The 25,334-nt window shown below is 42.0% G+C and overlaps 1 protein-coding gene and 1 pseudogene across 4 annotated transcripts in view; one reads left to right on the forward strand and one right to left on the reverse strand.

Annotated features, from left to right (window-relative positions):
* Nucleotides 1–25,334, reverse strand: part of Nr2c2 (nuclear receptor subfamily 2 group C member 2) — a 59,022-nt gene that overhangs the window by 25,767 nt on the left and 7,921 nt on the right. For 3 of the 4 annotated variants that reach the window (XM_048356315.1, XM_048356318.1, XM_048356317.1), the window contains exons 1-3: nt 22,676–24,009; nt 5,767–5,877; nt 386–586 (exon numbers count right to left, since the gene is read on the reverse strand). In XM_048356315.1, coding sequence (XP_048212272.1) covers nt 386–586; nt 5,767–5,877; nt 22,676–22,735 — 372 coding nt within the window. In that variant the 5' untranslated portion in view covers nt 22,736–24,009. Of the gene's footprint in view, nt 1–385; nt 587–5,766; nt 5,878–22,675; nt 24,010–25,334 lie in introns of those variants that run through there. The other variant, XM_048356316.1, reaches the window with a different exon arrangement.
* On the forward strand, nt 16,211–17,099 carry LOC125358835 (annotated as a pseudogene).

A 25,334-nucleotide genomic window follows, 5' to 3' on the forward strand; every position in this document is an offset into this window, starting at 1 on the left:
CTTCTCTCTTTTCTCTCCTCTTTCTCTCTTTTTCTCTTCTCCTTCCTCTCTGTCTCCCCATGCCTCCATCTTGTGCAGGCTGTAGTTTACTTGCCCCTCAATAAACTTTTCTGCCTGAAAAAAAATAATTTTCCTGTGGCCTTTGCTTATGCCTGTGGGCTGCTGATCCTTCCTCAACGTGTAACCTTTCTGAGCATCCCTGTGGATTATCTTCTGGGTCTGGCCAACTCATTAGCTGGATTTTCCCTTTAGTTGAAACAGCATCCTGCCATGTTTACGGGATCCCAAAGGACCTTCCAGGGATGGACCTGGCTACCCAGGTAGGGAGAAAAACAAGTTAGGATGAGGTCTTAAGTACTGAGACAGGTACATTTGATGGCCTTACCTGAATCCTGCCCGGGACGAGGTTGTCCGAGGTGGTGAATATGAGCTGCTTGGCACTGGACGTCTCCGGAGAAGCCAGGATCACCTTCCCAGTGCCAGCTCCATCTGGGCTGGTCAGGATGAACTGCTGTTTGGAAGACCCGGAGGCATCCACTGCGGTGACTATCTGGATCTTCTGTCCCGTCTGCTGGTCTGTCACAATCTGTAAGACACAAGAGTAAGAGACCCATGCGCTTACACACAGTGCTGAAGGGCAGTGACTGTCCGAGGCCATCTGTGGCAAAGTGAAAAAAAATACAACAGTAAACTTTTCAGGAATGAATTTTAACAATACTTGTTTTATTCCAAGTTATATCCTTGCTATTTTTAGTAATGATTTCCTTTCATTCCACTTTTCCTGTTAAGAAAATAGTCATATGAAACCAACCACACTTATGTGTCACTTAATGAAGCAAACATTCTATGAAACCCATCGTTAGGTGATTTCTGTGCATTTATTGTCCTTACACAAATTAAGAAAGCTATACTACTAGGCAATATAATCTCAAGAGACCATTATCGTCTATATGGTCCACAGCTGACTGAAACATTTAACATGGTGCGTAACCATAAAACCAAGGCAAGGCAAAGCAAGGCTAGTCATTCTTTGCCCACCATATGTGCGGAACCAAGGCTTCTCCTTGTGTGCATCCCCAGTCCTCGAGGTCAAGGCCCTACATCAGGAATTCAAGCAGGAGTGGGAGGTGGGACAGACTGGAACTAGACAGGCATGGCAGTCTTGGCTGTACATAATATCTCAGGGCCTAGATTATTCTTTATTCCCCCAGACACAAGCTTATATCAATTCAATCAATCATAATTTTCAGTCACTTGTATTCTCCCTCTCCTTAGACATCCTATTTAAAGAGATTACTTCTATAAATAAAATTGAAGGCAGGAGAAAAATATCACTCTCTACCAAATCACCCTCCAGGAACCTGAGGGTGAGCACTAGCAAGCAGACTCTTGTTTAATGAGGCTGGGAGGATATGGCCAATCCTATTAAAAGTTCAGTCCCCATGGGGGTGGAAAAGAGTGATTGTAAGAACCATATCCCTCAAGAGACTGTCAAGTCTGAATGCTCTGGTCCTGTGAGTGTGACTTTATTTGGAAATAGGGCACCAGCAGATGTAACCAAGGTGAGGTCACCAGATTATAGTCAGCAATTACATCTCCCCACCAGCTCCCCTTCCCCCATTATACCTGATGCCCAGGTTGGCTTTGAGCCTCAATCCTCAGATTGTGGTAACTAAGCTCCCACCTCTCCCCAGCTTGTCCAGACTCCTCCTTACCTTCACTCTCAGGACCCTTCTGTCCCCACTGTTCACTTGCTCCTGCCAGCACCATTCAATGGCCACAGGACACAAGACCGTATGGCCCAGAATACTGGCCTCTCCCGTCCTCCCGCTTACTCTCCCAAAACAAAAAGTCAGATTTTAGGTTGCCATTTATATGAAATTCTATGAGTCAATAATCCATAAAGACAAAATGAAGATTAGTAGTTTCCAGGGAGCTGGGCAAATGGCAATGTTTTGGAACTAGATACAAGTTGTAGTCACAAATGACAAATCTACTAAATGCCACAAACTGCACTTTAAAATGGTTTATGTTCTGTATTTCACTGAAGTCATGTGTCATTTATAGATTGATTTAAGAGAAGTTTAAAATGTACATAGTAAACTACAGGGCACAAATGAAAACATTTTAGAAGAAGCATTTTGACTATACTATGAGAAGAGATAAAGAGAATCATATAAATTAAAAGCTCAGTCAATACCATAGAGAGCTGAAAGAAAAGTTTTTGACAGAAAGAGTCATAAATGAGTGATATTAATCCAAATATATCAATCACCATTTTCTTCTTTATTTTCAGTCCACGACTGGAACTCGAACTTAGTACCTGATGCTTTCACTCACTAGCTAGCACTCTATCTACCAACTGAGCCACACTTCCAATGCCTCAATCATCACTTTCAATGTGAGCAATCTATGTATAGACATTAAAGGACAGAGGTTACTAGTTAGGTAACAATACCTAATTTATATTGCCTAGAGGAAGCCTATAGATAAAAAGACAGAAGATTAAAGGCACGAAGAAATATGAATCATGTAAACACCAATCAAAAGAAAGGTGAAAGATCAGGTTGAACTGGCTCATAATGCCTGTTAACCCAGCTACATAGGAGGCAGAGTGAGGAGGATAGCCAGGCAAAAGAGGTAGCTATACCGTAGCTCAAAGAACAAACTGGGTATGGGTTCAGAGAAAGAGAGATGTCTAATTTACACTAGACAAAACTACTGGCTGGGAATATGGCTTAGTGGCAGAGGGCTTGCCTAGCATGCATGAAGCCCTGGGTTCGATTCCTCAGTACCACATAAACAGAAAAGACCAGAAGTGGAGCTGTGGCTCAAGTGGTAGAGTGCTAGCCTTGAGCAAAAAGGAAGCCAGGGACAGTGCTCAGGCCCTGAGTTCAAGACCCAGGACTGGCAAAAAAAACAAAACAAAACAAAACAAAAAACTATTGCCAGATAGTTACTAGTAGTTAATATCTTTATGATGCATACTGTTGATGCCTGTGTAAGGATGTACATATGTGTATGCTTATATATAAGTGTATGCTTACAGATTTACATGCAAGGCCCTTCTCTGAAAGAATAAGCAACACAGTGATAGTGACCCCTTTGTGGGATAAAGGGAGACCCCTTTACCACTCTGTCGCATTTGCTGTGAATTTTTTTTTTTTTTTTTTTGCCAGTCCTGGGCCTTAAGACTCAGGGCCTGAGCACTGTCCCTGGCTTCTCTTTGCTCTGAGCCACAGCGCCACTTCTGGCCATTTTCTATATATGTGGTGCTGGGGAATCGAACCAAGGGCTACATGTATACGAGTCAAGCACTCTTACCACTAGGCTATATTCCCAGCCCATGCTGTGAAATTTTGTTACAGCATATATATACTACCCATTCCAGTCACACAAATAAGTATCAATTTCTCTGATTCTTGGGAGAGATCACTGGAATATTAAGAGAAAAGAAACATTATCAACTTGGGAGACATGGAAAGAGCATAGAACTTCGGAAACAAGCAATTCAAAGAAATTAGCCAATGACTCTTACTTCACTTTTATTTTATTTTATTTTTTTTTATTTATTTTTTTTTTTGGCCAGTCCTGGGCCTTGGACTCAGGGCCTGAGCACTGTCCCTGGCTTCTTCCCGCTCAAGGCTAGCACTCTGCCACTTGAGCCACAGCGCCGCTTCTGGCCGTTTTCTGTATATGTGGTGCTGGGGAATCGAACCTAGGGCCTCGTGTATCCGAGGCAGGCACTCTTGCCACTAGGCTATATCCCCAGCCCCTTACTTCACTTTTAAAACTTAAACTGAAATATCATCAGTTTAGTAGCACTTAGGGACATCTAATTTTATTTACAGGTCAAAATGGAAAGATGTTCAACTACATTTACTATACATAAAACCCATACCAAAAGGGTACCTTACCTTTCCTGAGTGTGAGAGCTTAATCCTAAGGACTTGATCTCTGAGAGCTCTGTTCAAGGGCCCTCTGCACTCCAACAGGACAGCAGTGCATGCCATGCATGGAACAGCCGCAGTGGGTGGATAAATACAGAGAAAGAGGAACCCTACTGCACTGCTGGTGGGAATGTAAACTAGTACAACCACTCTGGAAAGCAGTCTGGAGGTTCCTCAAAAAAACTCAACATAGACATCCCCCATGACCCAGCCATACCGCTCTAGGCATCTGCCCTGAGCAACAGGATCCAGGATAGGACAAGGACACCTGCACCTCCATGTTCACTGCTGCACCGTTCACAATAGCCAAGATAGGGAAACAACCCAGATGCCCCACTACAGATAAATGGATCCCAAAAATGTGGTACCTGTACACAATGGGATTCTACACAGCTATTAGAAATGATACAATAATGGCATCTGCAGGGAAATGGACAAGACTAGAACAAATCATGTTGAGTGAGACAAGCCAAGAACAGAGAGACAAACGATATGCGGGTGTTAGAATTAAATAACCAAGAGACACGACAAAGAAAACAGGACCCAAGATACCAACTGACAGTGAGACCAAAAAAGGTCAGTCTTGGGAAAAAGACACCAAAAAGTAAAACCCAAACACTACTTCATATGCACCTAAAATAATATCCAAACTGAAAAGCACTCCAAAGATAAGGACGCAAAGGACTTCTTCTTTATTTGTCTTCTAGTATTTAGAGGACCCTATATTCTTTTCCTCACATACGGTGTACACACGTGCACATCTGAGGAAGGCTGGGAGGAGGGCACAGAATGAGTGGAAAGAGATGAAACAAAAAACAGTAGAGAGGGGCTGGGGATATAGCCTAGTGGCAAGAGTGCCTGCCTCGGATACACGAGGCCCTAGGTTCGATTCCCCAGCACCACATATACAGAAAACGGCCAGAAGCGGCGCTGTGGCTCAAGAGGCAGAGTGCTAGCCTTGAGCGGGAAGAAGCCAGGGACAGTGCTCAGGCCCTGAGTCCAAGGCCCAGGACTGGCCAAAAAAAAAAAAAAACAGTAGAGAGGAGGCCCAACAGCTGCAATGGACATTGGTGAAAGTGAACCAAGCAACTCGAGGGCAGTGGTGAGGGGGAAGGGGGAAGAAGTAAGAGGAAAATGAAGGATCAGATTACACTAAGCAGGGCTGGGGATATGGCCTAGTGGCAAGAGTGCCTGCCTCATATACATGAGGCCCTGGGTTCGATTCCCCAGCACCACATATACAGAAAATGGCCAGAAGTGGCGCTGTGGCTCAAATGGCAGAGTGCTAGCCTTGAGCAAAAAGAAGCCAGGGACAGTGCTCAGGCCCTGAGTCCAAGCCCCAGGACTGGCCAAAAAAACAAACAAACAAACAGATTACACTAAGCAAAAGGAACGAAAAGTACATATTCCAACTTGGAAAGAATTGTTTTATGGTTAATGTTCATAGCATTCATAAGCATTGTAGACTAGAATGATGATGTCCATCATTGGGAAGGCTAAAAAAAAAATGATGAAAGCGAGGGGAGGGTGAGTTGGAGGGAGGGAAGGCAGGAGAAAAATGAGGAAGGGGGTAACAAGGATGACACAAGATGTATTCACTACCTTAAGTATGTAACTGTAACCCCTCTGTACAGCATCTTGACAATAAAATAAAATAAAATAAAATAAAATAAAATAAAACAAGATTGTACCAGAATTGATTCTAATAGGCACAGCTCCTTAGTGAAACCCTTAGACAGATTTGTTTTTTAACAGATGGAGGGAAAGCAGGGCTGAGGTGGCAGGTGGCCAGACCCAGCAAGACTGGCACAAGTACCTGAATGCGCTGAGGTGAGGCTACTGCAGAGTCGGTGGAGATTATCTGGATGCGTGGGGAGGGGCTGGTCATCCCTGGAGATTCCGGCCGAAGGGTCTGTGTATGTGGTACCTGTGGGTGAGATCAAAGGGGTCAGGAAGATGTTCAGTGGGGCGAGAATAGTCTCTTCTTGCTAACTTTGTGCAATTCTGAGGTATTAACCCAGCATGGCAAAGGATCAGTCAGAATATTACCATAAGGTGGCCCCAGAAAATAGCATCTTAAAATAGCTGTTTCTAATCTGGGAAATACAAGGAAAACCAAAGGAATTTTCATTCCTGTTCCACACAACTTAATTTTTAAAAAAATTACCAAAATAACATCTTTGAAAATTTTCACTACGGTCAAAGCCAGCTGTAAAATTCTTTTAGATGACTTTCCAGAGAAAGGCACTAGTAGCAATGCAGGAGTGACAAACAGAACCTGCAAGACACTGAAAACTATAGGGACCACAGCATTTAATGGCATTAGGAAGCCTCAGTCACAATGGGATGGAGCTGGGAAAAGCCCACCAGGAACATAAGGGTCTGGATTTAGTCAATACCTACCAAAGGCAAGGTTCAAAGTGCTGAGCTGTCACCTGCGTACCTGAAGTAAGAAGATATCAGTTTCCTTGATTAAAAGTATTATCATGAACTAAACTCTACATAGTTCCAAAAAACAGGACAGAACATTTCCTTATTCATTCTATGAGATCGATATTAGCCAACACCAAAACCAAAGGCGTATGTAAGAAAATGATAGATCAATATCTCTTATGAACATAATGTTAAAAATCCTCAACATGTAATCCCAGCTACTTGGGAGGTGGAGATCAGGAGGACTGTGCTTAGAGTTCGGGACAGGCAAAGAGTTATTTAGCAAAATCTGCTTCTCAATGAACAATCCAGGCATAGTTGTTCACATACTACATGAAAGATCAAGTCTGAGCTCACTTCCAGGCAAATGCAAGACCTTATCTGAAAAATAAAAGCAAATAGGCCTGGGATATGACACATGTGGCAGAGTACCTGCCTAGAAAATGTGAGGTACTGAGCTCAAACCCCAATACCACAACAAAACAAAACTTAACAAAAGAGAGCAAACCAAATCTAGGAGCACTTAAGTGGGGTTTATCTCAAGAATGCAAAGATGGCCTGGCACTAGTGGTTCTCACCTGTAATCCTAGCTCTCAGGAAACTGAGATGTGAGGATCATGGTTTGAAGCCAGCCAGGGCAGGAAAGTCTACGAGACACTTATCTCCAATAAAGTATTCATAAGAAGCCAGAAGTGGTGCTACGGCTCAAGTGGTAGAGTGCTAGCCTTGAGCAAAGGAGCACATAGACAGCACCAGGACCTGAGTTCAAGGCCCACAAATGACAAAAATAAATACATAAAAATGCAAGGATGGCTCAACATATGTAAATCAATATAGTACATCATATTAAAACAATAAAGGACAAAACCCACATGATCATCTCAATTGACAGAGAAAGCCTTTGAGAAAACCTAATAACCCTTTCATGATAAAAACACTCAACAACCTAGGAACAGAAGGGAAGTTTGCAACTTGGTAAAGAGCAGAAGATGAAAAGCATTCCCCTGAGACGAGAAGCAAGATGAGGATGCTCGCTTTCATCACTTGCACAAAACACTGAAGTGGAGTCCACGAGCAGGGCATAAAAGGAGAGAAAAGTAGGTTTGTATCCTCACTGGGAAGGAGGAAGTAAAACTATCTCTCTACCTGTAAATTAAATCTTACCTGCAAAAAAAAAAAAATCAGTCCACTCATCCCCCCACACACAAAAAAATCTACTAAGAGCTAATAAATAAATTCCAAGGTTACAAGATACAAGGATCAATGTAGAACCGTCAGCTGTAGTCATAAACATTAGCAATGAATGAGTCAAAAATAAAATTGAGGAAACAATCTCACTGACTATAACATCAACAAGAGCAAACTATTTAGGAACAAATTTAAGACAGTAAGTATGAGATCTGTAATGAAAACTATAAAAGAATGCTAGAAAAAAAGATTGCTAGAACTGTTTAACAGCTTAAATAAAAAAACATCTGGGTTGGGCTGGGCACTGAAGGCTCACACCCGCAATCCTGCAACTCAGGAGGTTGAGATCTGAGGATCACGGTTCAAAGCCACCCAGCAGTTCAAAGCAGGAAAATTGTTGAGATTCATCTCCAAATAACCACTAGAAAACCAGAAGTGACACTGTGGCGCAAAGTAGTAGAGTGCTAGCCTTGAGCAAAAAAGCTCAAGGATAGTGCCCAGGTACTGAGTTCAAGACCCATGCAGCAAAATAATAAATAAATCTGTGTGTATGAACCAGAAGATGGAATACTGGTAAGATGGCAATCCTCCGTAAACTGACTTACAGATTCACTATGATCCCTAGGAAATTCCAGATGCTTTTCTAGCATAAACTGACCAGCAGGTCCTAAAATTCATATGGAACTCACTACAAAGGACCCAAAGAGCCAGATCACCTTGAAAAGAAAAAGTTACCTCTTCATTTCAAATACTGAACTACAGTCATCAGCTGTAGGACCTAGCAATCTCACTTCTGACATCTGAAGAGATATTCAGTGTAGCATTTTTCAAGGTAGCCAAGTTACACAATCAACCTAAGTGTCCATCAACAATGGAGGAAATGCAGTACGGATATACAATGGAGTGTACCACTAACAAAGGTCTGCCATTTATGAGAACATGGATGGAATTGGAGAACATTATGCTAAGAGAACATATGCCAAGCACAGAACTGCATGTCCTCATTCACATGCGGAATCTAAAACAGTCAAACTTACAGTAAGAACCAGAGAACGGTGGCTATGTCTTTTTTTCCCTCTCTTTACTATTACGGTAAGAACTCAGGGCCTCAGGCTCACTAGGCAAGCACTAGCTATACCATATTCCTTCTTGTTCTTTTCTTTCCTTTCCTTTTCCTTCTTCCTTTCCTTTATTTTTCATCTCTTCCTTTTCCCTTTCCTCCTCTTCCTTTTTTCTTCTTTAGGGTACTGCTTTTGCTTGGAGCCAGACTCGGCTCCAATTTTCCCAATTCCCACGTGGTAGAAATTACATGTATGAACTACCATGCACATTTTTCATTTTTGAGATTACATAGTATGGTGAGTATGGTTAATAACTACATATTGTACATTTTCAAAATCACCAAGAAAGTAAGTTTCAAATTTTATCACAAAAATGACATTTGAAATGATGGATATGCTAAGTAACTTGACATGTTTATTCCATTTTTGTATTCATAAGCCCTACTATCACCTTGTACTTCATAAATGCAAAATATTATAAACTGTCAGCCAGGTGCCCATGGCTTATACATATAATCTTAGCTACTCAGGAGGCTGAGATCTGAGGATCACAGTTCAAAGCCAGCTTGGGCAAGAAAGTTCATGAGACTCTTATCTCCAATTAGCTACCAAAAAAGCTGGAAGTGGAGCTCTGATTCAAGTGACAGAATATTAGCTTTGAGCAAAAAAACTCAGGGACAGCACCAAGCCCTGAGTTCAAGCCCTAGGACTGGCACACACACACAAAAAAATTAAAAACTAAACTTTCAATTTACTAAGAAGTCTTTTATTTATTTATTTATTTTGCCAGACCTGGGCCTTGGACTCAGGGCCTGAGCACTGTCCCTGGCTTCTTTTTGCTCAAGGCTAGCACTCTGCCACTTGAGCCACAGCGCCACTTCTGGTCATTTTCTGTAAACGTGGTGCTGGGGAATCGAACCCAGGGCTTCATGTATATGAGGCAAGCACTCTTGCCACTAGGCCATATTCCCAGCCCTAAACTTTCAATTTACAACAACAAAAACAGCATGGTATTGGTATAAAGACAGACAAACAGACCAATAGAACAGGGAGCCCAGAAATCTCTCTCACATATATGTTCAAATGATTTTGCCAAGACAATATGGTTTGCTAGTCACTAAGACAATGCCTATGCTTGCACTGTCAGTGAAGGAAGCACAGGAGAGGGGCCAGCCCTTTAGATGACTGTTAAGTGCCTCCAGAATTGTCTAGTTTCCAAAAAAAACAAAAAAACAAAAAATAAGTCGTCAAAGAAAGAAGTAGTCTATCTAAGTAGAAGAAACCAGCCAAATCTTGAAGGCATGTTGACTTGCCTTTTTCAGGTGACCTAGAGTAAACGTTGTCCATTATAATACTAACTCTACACTGAGGATGCGTTCCTATCTACCATTGTTTTAAACACACAATGTATGAAGAAACATGGTGGCATGGACTTGAAATCCCAGCTGAGCAGGAGGTATAAAATAGGAAGATTTAGGCAAAAATCTGAGACCCTATTGGAAAAGTAAAGCAAAAATGGCTGAGGGCATGGCTTGAGCAGTAGCATGACCTGCCTTTCGAGTACAAGGCCTGAGTTCCAATGCTAGTATTGCAAAACAACAACAAAGGCAATAACATAAAATCCAAATGACTCCATGAAAACCACAAAGAAGCTAGATGAGGTGCAGATGTTAGAAAATAGGCCTTCCCAGTCTGAAATGATAGAACCAGCTGTTGAAGCTCCCTTCCTTTCTAAAGTCACCATGCCTGTCTTCCCCACAAAGGCTTTCTGTTCCCACATTCTAACACAAAGCTATGCTCCACTGGCCAGTCTTTCCCCACCCCCAGGGGGCTCCTCCAAAGAGCACTCACTTACTCTTACTCTGTTCTTGGGGACCTCAGAGGTGGGGGGGGGGGCATTCCTTTTCTCCTTTTCCTCCCACGCCCAGACCTACAATGGCTGCCCAGTGAATACATTACCTTAGGGAAGGCATAAGGTCTGCATTATATGCAAGCTTTGATACTTGTACTTTGCAGAGATCTTTACTCTCATCTGTCTGCTAATTAGCCATTCTCCAGGTACAGGTTAGCACTTCTTATGTTAGTCAAGGAGCACTAACTAGCTCCCTCTGACTCTACTATGTTCCCAGCAATGAGGGGTGGAGACATCCTCACACTGGAACAGGAACACAGTAGCCTTGTCCATCCCATCAGAGCACGCCACTGCTTACACAAAGGCATTTGCTAAAAGATGCGCATCTGGGTGAAGATGATGCTCATGTTAACAGTTTATGTGCAAATTCTACAATTTATTCTACTATTTATTCTTAGCTTGGATTGTAACATTCTCATAGGTTATTAGTTGAGCAACAAAGTTTAGTGTTTAGAAAACAGCATGCAGACCTAGTATGTTACAAATCTCAGCCAGGAACTTCCGATTTCTCCCCTAACACTCCCAAGGGAAATAATGAACAATGTAAATGTCTAAGTGGGATAAGGGTTTCTGTCAGGGGATGCCTCCAGCCTGCACTAAAATGTATCACATCCTTCTTTTAAATCTATTTCAAAGAATCATTAAACCATAAGTTTGGGGAAGGGTCACTGGGCTAAGTGTTACAAGCCCTTTCCACGCTGATCTTTCATCAAAGGGAAGAATCTGTAGGAGGCTGCTGGTCTTTAGGGAGCCTTTTCTTCACATAAACCACTGAACCTTCCTAACTGGCCCACTGGCTTTAAGTTCAGCACTTTTTCCACAGTGAAGTCAATGAAGGATGAAACCTGAACAATATAAATGTGTCATTTATATAAAAATGGATCAGCCCATCTTTATAATTTTCTAGCACTGGCTAATGGTAGCCCAACATCATCTACTCAGGAGGCTGAGACCTGGAGAACCAGGAATCAAAGCCAGCCCCAGTAGTAAAGTCTGTGATACTCCATTTCCATTTAACCAGCAAAAAAAAGCTAGACTAGAGGCATGGCTCAAATGGTAAAGCATCAGTGGAGCAAATGCGAGGGTCCCAGTACTTCCAAAAACATTAATATTAATAATAATGTAATAAACTAAACCCCTGAGAATGATAAACACCTCCCCCCTCCAGGTGTGCTGGGTATGGTGGTACCTAAGACTGTAAGCCCTACCTCAGGAGGCTGAAGGAAGAGGATCATGAGTTTAAGGCCAGGCAGGGTTACACAGTGAGACCTGTCTCAAAACAAAAATGAAAATGAACAACTCTTCTAATGTACCCCTAAATTTCTTGGCACAAAAACAAAGATCCACAATTAGTAGCATTCAGAAGGCTAAAGCAAGAGGAATGTTAGTTCCAAGCCAGCCTGGGCTAATAATGAGACCTTAGAATAAACTCACTCACATTCAAAACTCAAAGTCAACAACTACTTCCCACTATTATGTAAAACAATGAGAGCAATACGGTTCAAAAATTGTGTTTGAATCCACATTAAGCTGCCAAGAAAAGAACAAGCAAGCAAGTAATCAGCGTTTGCCACATCTGAATTTATTCAGTATGCACCTTACTTCAAGGTCTTTTGAAGAAACAATTTGCTAGGAGTTTAGCCCAGCAATAGACACCAAGTTGAATTCCTTCAAATACACATTAGGATGCCTAAATCCTGTGTCGCCTTGTCAACTGCTTCAAACAAGTGCCTATTGAAACACAAGGATATTGAAACACTGCAAGGGTTCCCCAGAAACAGAGAAGAGCCTCTGGACACTCACTCACCATGCCAACAGCTCCCTGAGGCTTCATCTACCTTTTTTCCTCAGCAACCTCCAGACCACACAGAGACCAACCAAACTGGCCAGGATGGTGAAAATCTACAGGGCTGTGCTTTCAAGCCCTGCCAGCCAGTGCAGATTCCATTCATCACACAAGACAGGGCTGTTTAAAGATGCCCTCTCCGTGACCCTGCTCTGCCGAAGGTCAAGTACACTATCACTCCCTGTAACCAAGGAAGCAAAATCGACATGCTCCTGCTGGTTTGCCAGCTGCTGAAGCAGTTAGTCTTGAAACACAATGAAGTACTTCTAGGAAGATGTGCATTGCTTTAGGAAGTTCTCCTTTCACCTAGATTGTTGCCTTTGTTAAATCTTCTTCCCCACCACCCTTTCCCTTAAAAATTACCTTGCCTTTCCCACAGCTCACCAGCATGTTACCATGGAAGCCAACCAACTCCAAACAGTTCTGAGGTTTGCATTCCCCAGCATGGGGGGGGGGTGTTTGAACTCAGGGTCTTACCCATGCTAGTCAGAAGCTTCACTGGAGAGCCACACGTCTGGCCCCTCCAAACAGTTTTAAGCCTATAAGGAATGGAGGGAAGAATCAGATAACAGCTTCCTCCTTTTCTCCCCTAGGACAATTCCTCTAGGCAATTATTTGTCTTTTCTCACATTATAAGTCTAGTCTAGTTAACACTAATTTTCCAGATCCACTTATACATTTCTTATCCAACTTGTTACCTCCTCCCTCATTTTTCCCCTTCCTCCCTTTATTCTACCCTTATATTACAGCTTATTAAAATATTAAACATTACTTCTGTATACATCATTATATTTTCTAGGAATATCAACCTGTTATAGCCTGACACAAGGAAATGAAAACTCCTCAAAGGAAGGAACAAATAGTTAAATATAATACTACTCAACAAAATTACTGAATAGTATTATCAGAGTAACATTGTATCACTCAACCAATTGATTAACATTTGAGCTAACTTACGGCTCAACTACTTCTTTCATGTGAGGGTATGTCACTCTCAAAAACTTTTGTCAAGCTGGGGGCCTGTAGCTCACACCCAAAATACTAGCTATTCAAGAGGCTAAGATTGGAGAATTGTGACTCAAAGCCAGTCCGGGCAGGAAAGTCTGTGAGACCCTTATCTCCAAGGGACGTCATTACAGTATAGGAGGACTTTACAGAAAGAAAATTAGAAAAGATAACTTCCTAGAAAAACACAATCTACCAAGACTGAACCTTGAAGAAATAGAAAATCTGTATGTGCCTACAGCTAGTAGAGAGATTTAATAAGGAACTAGAACCTTCCAAAAGAGTAAAGTACTAGACAAAATAGTTTTGCTTTGAGAGAAAGAACTGAGAGGGAAAAGTAAACATTTAAAGAACAGTTATCATCAATCTCTACTATAACTCATCCAAAACACTGGAGAGAATACTCCTAATCTCATTTTGAGGCCAGCAAGATAGCCAAAGACATCAAAGACTACAGGCTAGTGCCACTTATGAGCACAAATACAAATATCCTCAATACTGGCAAACTGAATTCAGCAATATATCAAACGGAATATATGCCATGATCAACAGAGCACACATGTGTTCAAGGAATTCTATCTAGACGGGTTAACATATGAAACTTGATCAAGGTGACACAATGAAAAAGGAAACCCACATTATCTTTTCAATTGGTGGAGAAAAGAGATATGACAAAACTCACTGTCCCATCAGTGTCCTGTTTCTACACACACCCACTCCAAACAAAGCAGAGATAGAAGGAAACTACCTCAATATAATAGAGGCCATATATGAAAAATAACAGCTAATAGCACCAAACCCGTGATGGGACTGAAAATTTTTACTCTAAGATCAAGACCAAGGCAAGTGTGTGGTTCAATGGTAAAATCTGTGTAGCATGCTTTTAGGCCCTGGGTTCTATCTCCCAGTATGTGATAAAGCAAAAAAGATTCTTGCTGGGCACAGGTGGCTCATGCCTGTAATCCTACTCAGGAGGCTGACATCTGATTATCACAGTTTGAAGTCAAACTGGGCAGGAAAGTCCCTGAGGCTCTTATTTCCTATTAACCACAAGAAAACTGGAAGTAGTGCTGTAGCTCAAGTGGTAGAGTGGTAGCCTTGAGCAAAAGAGCTCAGGGACAGCAACAAGGCCCAGTGTTCAAGTCCCACACCAACAGAAAAGGTGAAGCTTCAGTGTAACAGTGAGACGAGCCTGTTGTAGTGTTAAATGCCTATAATCCCAGAACTTGGAAGGCTTTGGGAGAAAGACTGCAAATTCAAAGACAGTCTGGGCTACATAGTGAGGTCATCTAAAAAATTCATGAAATACAAACAAACAAAAAGAAGAAAACAACAGTGTAGTACTATGTCATAAGAATAGACACACATGGATGTGAGGGCGACCTGGCTGCGACACCTGTCTCCCCACTGATTGCCAGGGTTGGTTTGGCTGATCTGGCTGGCTAGGTGGGTGTCCCCTTCCTCCCTCACCACTCCATGTGCGTCCCTCCCGAAGCTACGCGCTGGATCAAAGAGGATGACCATCCCGATAGAGGAGGCCCGGTCTTCGGTCAAGGGGATACGAGTAGCTGCGCTCCCCTGCCAGAACCTCCAAACAGGCTCTCAAGAGTAGACACATATTTAAACTGGTAAAACAGAACACAGCCTGAACCTGGACAATATGTTAAAAATAAACCAGTCACAAAATGACAAGTTTTATATGACTCTACACATAAGATGCATCCAAAGTAGTCAAGTTCATAGAAACTGGAATGGTGGTTGTCAGGGGCTAGAGCAGATGAGGGTACTACACCAGTTAATGAATAGTATTTCACATTTACAAGATAAAATGGTGAAGATCTGCTCATTGTACAAAAATATAAAGGTATTTATTGCTACTGAACTGCAAACTTACAAATGGTTAAAAGTTTCATGTTATGTCATTTTTACCAACAAAGAGAAAAACCTAGGACAGACATAGAAATAAATTCTTTCAGTTATGTCAATTCCAGAATGCCAAGCAATTCAAATGGGGGTGGGGAGGATATGGACAAATGGGGCTGGAAAAGCTCGAAGCAAAAGTAATGGAGTTGGTCCATACCATCCACCAGAAGAGGGAAAAATTAATCAAACTTAAATCCAGACATGGAAACTTGACACCTGAGCAACTGTATTCTCTCCTTTGACGATGAGACCTTGCCAGTACTAAGGTTTACTTTGGAACTAGAAGATCTGTTTTTAAACATTCCCTTACATGGAAGCACGTGAATGTTCTGCCATGAAGGCACAAGCCCTGGTGATGAGTAATGAGGTCCTAAGATTTTACCTTTCCCCACTATGTAGGACCTTCCTATTCAGAGAATCCCATGGTGACAGCATTAGATTACAAGTTAACTCTACAAACTGTCCTCACTCAAAACATCCTACACTCTTGACAAACCGTCTTTATTTAGGCAACAATAAAGAAACACAATGTTTATTTGTGTTGTGTCTGCTTTAAATTTCCAGCTACAAATTAAATCTTCAACACTTAAGAAATACTAAGCCCCATTAGAAAAATAAAATTAATGCACTATTAGATATCTCACTGCCTCACAGGTACTTACTTGTCAATCATTTCTTTTTTTTAAAAAACTAACCAACTGGTACATCAGTGGTTCTGTGGCAGAATCTTAACCTGCTGTGCAGGATACTTGCTTCTGATTCCCAGACTGTACAGTGCCTGGGCCCCTTTGAGAAGGGCTAAGTCTGATCAAGATGTTCTGTACACATAAGTGAACAGGTTAAACAGAAAAACATAATTAAAAAGTAATTAAAAAAAAAAAAGCTGCTTCTTCTCGGGAAAACACCAAATGGCGGATGACGCCGGTGCAGCGGGAGGGCCCGGAGGCCCTGGGGGCTTCCAAGGAGGCTTCGGTAGCGGCCTTCGGGGTCGAGGCCGTGGCCGTGGTAGAGGCTGGGGTCCTGGCCACGGGGCTCGTGGAGGCAAGGCCGAAGACAAGGAATGGATCCCCATCACCAAACTAGGCCACCTGGTTAAGGACATGAAGATCAAGTCTTTGGAGGAAATCTATCTTTTCTCCCTGCCCATCAAGGAGTCTGAGATGATTGACTTTTTCCTGGGGGCGTCCCTCAAGGATGAGGTGTTGAAGGTCATGCCCGTGCAGAAGCAGACCCGAGCTGGCCAACGCACCAGGTTCAAGGCATTTGTAGCCATTGGTGACTACAATGGCCATGTGGGTTTGGGTGTTAAGTGCTCCAAGGAGGTTGCCACTGCCATCCGAGGAGCCATCATCCTGGCAAAGCTCTCCAGTGTCCCTGTGCGGAGAGGCTACTGGGGGAACAAGACTGGCAAGCCCCACACCGTCCGTGCCCCACACCGTCCCGTGCAAGGTGACAGGCCGCTGGGGATCTGTGCTGCTGCGCCTCATCCCGCCCCCAGACGCACTGGGATTGTTTCAGCTCCTGTCCCCAAGAAGCTGTTGATGATGGCTAGTATTGATAACTGCTACACCTCAGCCAGGGGCTGTACTGCTACTCTGGGCAACTTTGCCAAGGCCACTTTTGATGCCATCTCCAAGACCTACAGTTACCTGACCCCTGATCTCTGGAAAGAGACCGTGTTCACCAAATCTCCTTATCAGGAATTCACTGACCATCTTGTGAAAACCCACACCTGAGTCTCCATGCAGAGGACCCAGGCTCCAGCTGTGGCTATAACATAGGATTTTTATACAAGAACAATGAAGTGAATCAAGCCTGAAAAAAAAAAACACAAAACCAACATTTGTGCCAGTTACCAGCGGATCTTGCCAGTAATCCTAATTACTCAAAAAGCTGAAATCTGGAAGATCCAGGTCCAAAGTCAGATAATTCCTTAAGATTTGATCTCCAAACTAACCAGCAGCAAGTAAACAGATTGGAGACATGGCTCAAGCAGTAAAGTGTCAGCTATGAACAAGCAAGCCTAGCAAGTGTGGGGCTCTGAATTTACACCCTGGTATCAGCAAAAATAAAAAATAAACAAAATTAAATTAATCAGTTTTCACAGTCATTTCATAGTTGACAGACATTTGGATTACATTCCTATCAGCAAACTAGTAATATCCAAATCCTTGCTAAGCACTTTTGTCTGACTTTAATGCTAACCAATCTATAAATATGAAACGGTAATGTGCCATACTGAAGTTTTGAGCAAAAATAAAAGAGAGGAAAAAAAAAATCAAGGGGCACCAGTGGCTCAAGCCTGTAATCCTAGCTACGTAGGAGGCTAAGATCTGAGAACCACAGTTTGAAGCAGCAAGTCTGTCAGACCCTTATTCACACTAAAACTATTAAAAAAAACAACAAAGGCCAAAGTAGAGCTGTGGGCTCACATGCTAGAAACAAAACAAAAACAATGAAAATAAAAGCTGGTTCTTTGCAAAGCTGTCAACCCTTTAGCTAGGTTGACTGTGATGGCTAGTTTGACTGGATGGATGGAGAAATATCCAGGGTTTATCTGAAAGTTTTTTCCAGAGAAGATTAAGACCTTCCCTGAATGTTGGCACCACTACCTACCATCCCAGATGGACCCCAGATGGAATAAATAGGAAAAAGGATAAACAAAGGCAACAAGCTAGGCAGCATCCTAAAGTCAGTAGTTCCCCTTCTCTCTCCCACTCTTCTCTCTCCTCTTTTTCCCCCTTTCCCCCTTCTCCTTCCCGATTGCTGCTTTGCCAGCTGTTCTGCTTTCCATATGCTTTTCACCATGAAGCTGCAAAGTAAATCCTTTCTCAAGCTATTTCTGCTAGATATTATGTCACAGCAATGAGACGTCTAGCACAATGATTCAAATGATTAATACTGCAAATCAAATAGGGGAAATTATACTGACCTTACTGAAGTAAAAAAGTATTAAAACCAACAAACAATCTGGCTCAATCTGTCTATAGCCTCCCCTTGGCCAGTTTTATAGCAGAGAGCCACCTGGAGTTTTACGACAAGGGCTACCAGGAGTTCAGGAAGAGAGATATAACCCCCAGCAAATTGTTAAACTGCTTTACAACCTACCTAGGTCATGAACCCCCACCTACCCAGTCACTTTTGTTTAAATTAAGAAATGTGTACTGCCATCTCCACATAGTCCAGAGTTGTCTAGTACCTAACCTCCTCGTACTAACCAAACATATGTAAAAATTTCAGTTTCTGCCTTTAAATCCTCCCCTTAACTTTCCCTCAGGGTTCCTTTGCAGGTGGTGATAGCTCTCCTACAGCTGGCTTCAATGAAGAACCTCCCATCTCCCGGTGCCTGGTAGTGCTCCTCTATTTCTACTGTGGGTCCAACAGCCTATACACTATATTAAGTGGCCTCTCTGAATAACTAAATCTGAGTAGTGATAGGACAAATTATTCTGAACCATTCAGCTTCCATGTCTTACGTTGGTCCTTGTGATTCTGCTGATCCAGTCAGAAAAGGATTGACATTGGGGTCTGAGAAAATCATTTACAGACTGGACAATGTTGTTTTTTTCACTCATGGGGCAAAGGCATAGTGGCCCTGAGCATGGTGACACACCTGGAGTCTCTGCTACTAGGAAGACCAAGGCAGAAAGACTGCTGAGCCCAGGAGTTCAACTCTGGCTCAGCAACTCAGCCTGAGATGAGAGACTCCATGTCAAACCACAACAGAAGTACATAATTTACAACAAATACAAACCCAGAAAAAAATGAAGTGCTCAACTAAAAAAGCATGACACCTACTAAAGCTCTTTAATGTATTTCTCTGAAGTCTCATGCCAATACTATAAGATATACAGGGAGCACTGAGGACATCTGTATTCTGCAAAAGGAAGGGACAAGATCACTCACACAGCAAAGTACAGAGTGCTGACTGAACCCAAGGCTATCTGATCCAGTCCTTTAGTGTGGTCCAGTTCGTGCTTAATCTCTTTGACAGAGAACTCTTACAGGGAACAAGCCCTTTCCTATTGCCCATCAGGAAGCCATCTGTGTACTATCGAAGATAGAGGCATAAGTTCCTTCATGGTTTGCTAACTAAATAAACCACTATTCAAAACTGATAGTTAATGAGGGCTCCGTTTGTGTACTAATAATTCCCCTTCCTTTACTGCCTAGCATTGAAATAATCTATAAACTCTCTTAACTTTCTTTGCTAATCTAGTAGTATGTAGTTATTAGATGTAGTTTAAAATTAATGACCGCCAAATTTCAAGTAATAAACATACATATTCCTTAAAATAATAACAAGGAGCTGGGTGCTGGTAGTTCATGCCTATACTCTTAACTACACGAGACACTGAGATGTGAGGTTTGAAGGTGTATTATGGGCAGACAAATCTATGAGCTTCTTATCTCCAAGTAACCAGTAAAAAAGCCAGAACTCAAGTGAAAGTCAAGTGCGAGTGCAAGACTCTTGAGTACAAGTACGCGTATACACACACACAAACACACACAGAGAACAGCAAGAAGAGCTAAGTGAACATATATATATATATATTTGAGCCGTGGGGCTTGAACTCAGGGCCTAGGTACTGTCCCTGAGCTCTTTTTGCTCAAGGCTAGTATTCTACCACTTTCAGCCACAGTGTCACTTCCAGTTTTCTGGTGGCTCACTGAAGATATGAGTCTCACAGACTTTGTCCAGGTTGGCTTTGAACTATGATCCTCAAATCTCAGCCTGACTAGGTTAAATTATAGGTGTGAGCCACTGGCTTTAAAGGAGTACTTTAAATAGGACCATTGCTAAAGGAAATAAGGTATTTGATTAAAAAGGCTGGCTAGCCAATTTTGGGAGATGCATGCATGGAGCTTATATTACTTCTCCCCCTAAACAATGATGTTTTTTCAAGGCAGTGATCCATACGCTATTCTCTAAACTAGTCTCAACAGACGGCCCTCATATTAAACAATCCATAATACTTGAAAAACTGACCATTTTCAAAGTAATTATCCCTATCACAAACAAAAACAACAAATATAAGCATTTTAACTTCAATACTTCATAGTTCCAAGAAACACAAGTATCAAAACTTGGTGAAACCTGGGGTTGGGAACAGAGCTCCTCAGTATTTGCTCTGCGTTCCATCCCTAGCACTATCCTACCAAATGGATTTTCTCTCATCTTCAGTTAATATTAATCATTCACTGGCGTGTGCTTGGGGGAAGATTAACTACATACATGATTGCGTCAAAGTTAACGGTGGATAGAGAACATGAAAAATATGCTCACCATCTTGTTGCTTTAAACGGGCATGTGTATTGTATACTTATGTACTCTACCACGTGAAACCATACTTTGGCCCTTTTCTGCTTTATTTTTCAGACAAAGTCCTATGTTTTTGCTCAGGGGTGTCATTAAAGTTTGATTCTTTTTTTTTTTTTTTTTTTTTTTTTTTTGCCAGTCCTGGGCCTTAAACTCAGGGCCTGAGCACTGTCCCTGGCTTACTTTTTTTGCTCAAGGCTAGCACTCTACCACTTGAGCCACAGCACCCCTTCTGGCCGTTTTCTATATATGTGGTGCTGGGGAATCGAACCTAAGGGTTCATGTATACAAGGCAAGCTCTCTTGCCACTAGGCCATATTCCCAGCCCCTGGAGTTTGATTCTTATACGTCCTACCCATGCCACTCATCTACTTGGTACTATAGGCACACATCATCATGCTCAGTCCTTACTCTTAGAATTTTTTCTTAAAAGTCCTTTCTTTGAGCTGGGCCACTGGTGGCTTACATCTGTAATCCTAGCTACTCAGAAGGCTGAAATCTGAGGATTGTTGTTAGAAGCTAGCCCCAGCAGGAAAGTCATGAGACTTATCTCCAATTAACAACCAGAAAACTCGAAGTGGAGCTATGGCCCAAAGTTGTAGAGCACTAGCCTTTGGCAGAAAAGCTCAGGGACAGCACCCAGGCCTTCAGTTCAAACCCCATAACAGGCCAAAAAAAAAAAAAAAAGGCAGTAGTACTCAGTAGGCACTCTGTTGAAAATGAATGATACAACTTGTGGGTAGGGATGAGAGGGAAAAGAACTTTTGGACATTGTCCAAAAGAAATGTACTCATCACCTGACTTATGAAGTGGTGACCCCTCTGTATATAATCTTTATAATAACAATTTAAAATGTTTTTAAAGTCCTTTTCTCATTTCTTGGTAAATTATTCTCTGCTCTAGAAATATGATTCAAAAATGCAAATCTGATCTCTTTAATGGCACTTAATTTCAGTATATGAACCATGGTTAGCTGAAGATGCTCTGGATAATAAAAAGACCTGGGTCAGAATCTCAGATATGTCTTTTGAGTACTGGTTTCAACATCTCTAAAATGAAAACACCAGCATTCACCTCAAAAGTTTATCGTGAGGATGAAGGCCCTTGCGTAGGCAGAGTCTGGTACAGAGGGACTATTCAAAGTTTTTCATTAGTGGTGATAGATAATGCTTTTTCAGACCTGACTGCTTCTTTATACTTCAAGCTGCCTGTACATACCAGTCCATGCAATGCTTTGGCCCACAACAGAGTTTCTGATGACTTAAATGGCTCCCTCTATCCTCTAGAATGGAATAGAAAATTTTCCACCCTACTTATCTGGGTCTGTGACAAATGCTTGCTTTTCATTCAAGACTCACCTTCAGGATCACCAATCTCACACATAGTTGTAATTCCTAACTTGGTTATAATTATTCTTTAGGTCTTGTGGCCACTGACATACCCATCTTCATATTTCTCATGATGATAATGGTAAGTGTACTGACCATACACAATAAGTGGGCCTTCTATGATTCCACAGTATGAGTAAAATATCAAGTGTATGAGAAACTATAACAAGAGGGTTAGAATTCAAAGTAATTCCCACAACAAGAATCAGATTCTGGGTTGGGAAGGTGGCTTTTGTGGTAGAGTGCTTGCCTAGTATGCACGAAGCTCTGGGTTCGATTCCTCAATACCACATAAACAGAAAAAGCCCAAAGTGTTGTGGTGGCTCAAGTGATAGAGTGCTAGCCTTGAGCAAAAGCAGCTCAGGGACAGTACCTGGGCCCTGAGTTCAAGCCCCAGAATCGTCACAAAAAAAAAAATCAGATTTTATCAGTTTGGCTCAAGTCATCTATGCAGCCACCTGCTCATGCAAAGAAATGCTATGAACAAAGGTTCTTGTCCTTTTTCCTTTTTCCTCTATGTAGGCAACCCTTTTGGATTTGGAGCATGTGCTAACTCCCTTGAGACTATTCTGAAACAACAGAGCCCACTGGTTTTTCTTTCCTTTCAAAAGCAAGGGTGCCAGCTACCATACCCGCCCCTGTGACTCACCTCAGCCACCTGCCGGGTCCCCACTCTGTGCTGAACCAGCCCCGCCATATTTGTAGCCATGGTGAAGCAAGATCATTAGAGAACCTGTTTGGAAAAGATGCAGCAACTTCTATCAGGTGGGAAAAAAACAGACTTGAAAACTATTACTAACCAAAATTTATGTTTGGTATTGTCTTACATGGACTGTGCCTTCTACAGAAGACAAAGCCACAAGCCCAGCACGTCAGAACGTGCTGCAGACCAGTGCCTTCAATCACAAGTACCGAAAGTAATTGTGGAAACACCTTAATTTGGGAACAAAACTTCTCTTGGAAAATATAAATGAAGATGAAGTTGAAAGTTTAATGATTAGGTTGTCTGGGTTGTAACAACTTGGTTCACTGGTCTGGGAGGTGGAAACTCCCAGTCACAGTACACTGAGTAAGAAAGTAGCTAGCTATCTGAGAATGGTATGAGATCAACTTTGGATAGAGCACAAGATTGCTATCAGAAACTCTACTAACGGTGATATGAGGAGCTAACCCCTACCCAAGTGCTAAGGGCCTCAGTCATGGGTTGAAAAACAAACATCACCAAGAAAGAAAGAAAGACAAAAGACAGTGTGTTTATAAGGATATGGTACTCAGACATTTACTAAGTCCTTTCAAGGTTTGAGCTGAAGTGAATTTTATAGATGACCGAGTTTGAGGCTCAGTAACCCAGAAAGGTTGCTGTAATCATTTACTTTATGGTTTTGTTCATTTTGGGGTGTGTGGTACTTAGAATTAAACCCAGAGTCTTGTACATGCTAATAAGCAAGTGCTTGTCCCCTAGTCAGATTCACTTCAAATTTGCAGGACTAATCAAGCCTTACAGATAAGGTTTGGAGTCCCAAAATAATTCTAATAGCCAGTAACTACAGATATTAAGTTAAAGATAAGTGGTAAACCCAGCTATCTTAAAAAAAAAAAAAAAGTAAGCTATCTGGGTACTAATTGTACGTTGCTTATGTAGGTTATCATCTCATTGTATGGCTCATGTTTAGGATAATTTTTGATGAACAGCAAGATTATAATAATGGTAGCTTTATCACTATTTTCTTTCACATCTTGCACTTTTCCCTCCTCACTGATCTGCAATGTCGCATCTGTCACAAATCCAAGTTTCTCTATAGTGTGAATATAATTTTAGGGTATCTATTGTATTCCACTACTGGCCTATCTTTTTTTTTTTTGCCACTGTCATTCTCTTATTATAGCAGCATTATAATAAATCTTGTCTCTGGTAGGATAAACACCCCTACCAATTTCATGAATTATCTCAAATGACTTTTTGTTTTGGCAGTACTAGGGGTTGAATTTAGGCCTTGGGCTTGCTAGGCAGATGCCTTACCACCTGAGCCATGCCTGATAACATTCTTTGCTCTCACTCATTTTTGGACAGTCTTGCTACGCTGCCTATGCTGGTCTAGACTGCAATCCTCCTTATGTATGTATTCCAGTAGTAAGTATGACAAACGTGCACCATCATGCCTAGCTTTTTATTGGTTGAATGGGGTCTCTCAAACTCGTTTGCCCAGGCTGACCTCATATCACAATCCTTTGGTCCTCCCAAGTAGCTAGGATTATAGGTGTGAGCCACCACACTATTGCTTTCGAATGCCTTTTTCACTTGAAGTGATAACCTTTCTTTATACACTTGAATTCTTAAAATTCTAGGTCTCAGTGTTGACTTTTTGCCTCCTCCAGGCATCACAACAGCTGCTTAAAAATGAACCAGGAGGAATGTGCACTTTCTAGAAAAACAAGCTTAAGGACACAATAAAAGTGAAAAGGAGAGAAACTGACTTAAAAAACACTATAAAACAAATGCTTTCAATATCAACATTTAAATTAAGTCAGAACAGAAAAATGAGAGGTAGTTTCAAAAGTATTCTCCAGGGCTGAGAATGTGGTTTAGTGGTAGAGTGCTTGCCTACCATGCATCCATGAAGCCCTGGGTTTGATTCCTCAGCACCACATACACAGAAAAAGCCAGAAGTGGGCGCTGTGGTTCAAGTGGCAGAGTCCTAGCCTTGAGTAAAAAAGAAGCCAGGGACAGTGTTCGGCCCACGCCCAAGCCCTAGGACTGACCAAAAACACAAAACAAAAGTATTCTCCATTTCATCACTTTGGAAAATAAGTTGTCATAAACCATACTCTATTCTTAGATACATATATAATAGATAAAAGTTTCTTCTAGGGCTGGGGATATAGCCTAGTGGCAAGAGTGCCTGCCTCGGATACATGAAGCCCTAGGTTCGATTCCCCAGCACCACATATACAGAAAACGGCCAGAAGCGGCGCTGTGGCTCAAGTGGCAGAGTGCTAGCCTTGAGCGGGAAGAAGCCAGGGACAGTGCTCAGGCCCTGAGTCCAAGGCCCAGGACTGGCCAAAAAAAAAAAAAGTTTCTTCTAGGACATCACAATGGAAGAAGTAAAACAAAACCCACCAGGGAGTGTTAGGAAGGGGAGGGGATTTAGCTCAAGTGTACCCAGAAAAGAAAGATGAACATTGTCAAGACTCACCCAAGAGTTTCTTTCACTGTTATCTCAGCCATAGGCTGTCCTATGAGGGAAAGATCTCACAGAAGAAGGTGACTGATCTTGAGGAAGAGTATCAAGCAATGGTTATCAATTTAC

The sequence above is a fragment of the Perognathus longimembris genome, chromosome 10, assembly GCF_023159225.1.
Source record: "Perognathus longimembris pacificus isolate PPM17 chromosome 10, ASM2315922v1, whole genome shotgun sequence".
NCBI lineage: Eukaryota > Metazoa > Chordata > Mammalia > Rodentia > Heteromyidae > Perognathus > Perognathus longimembris.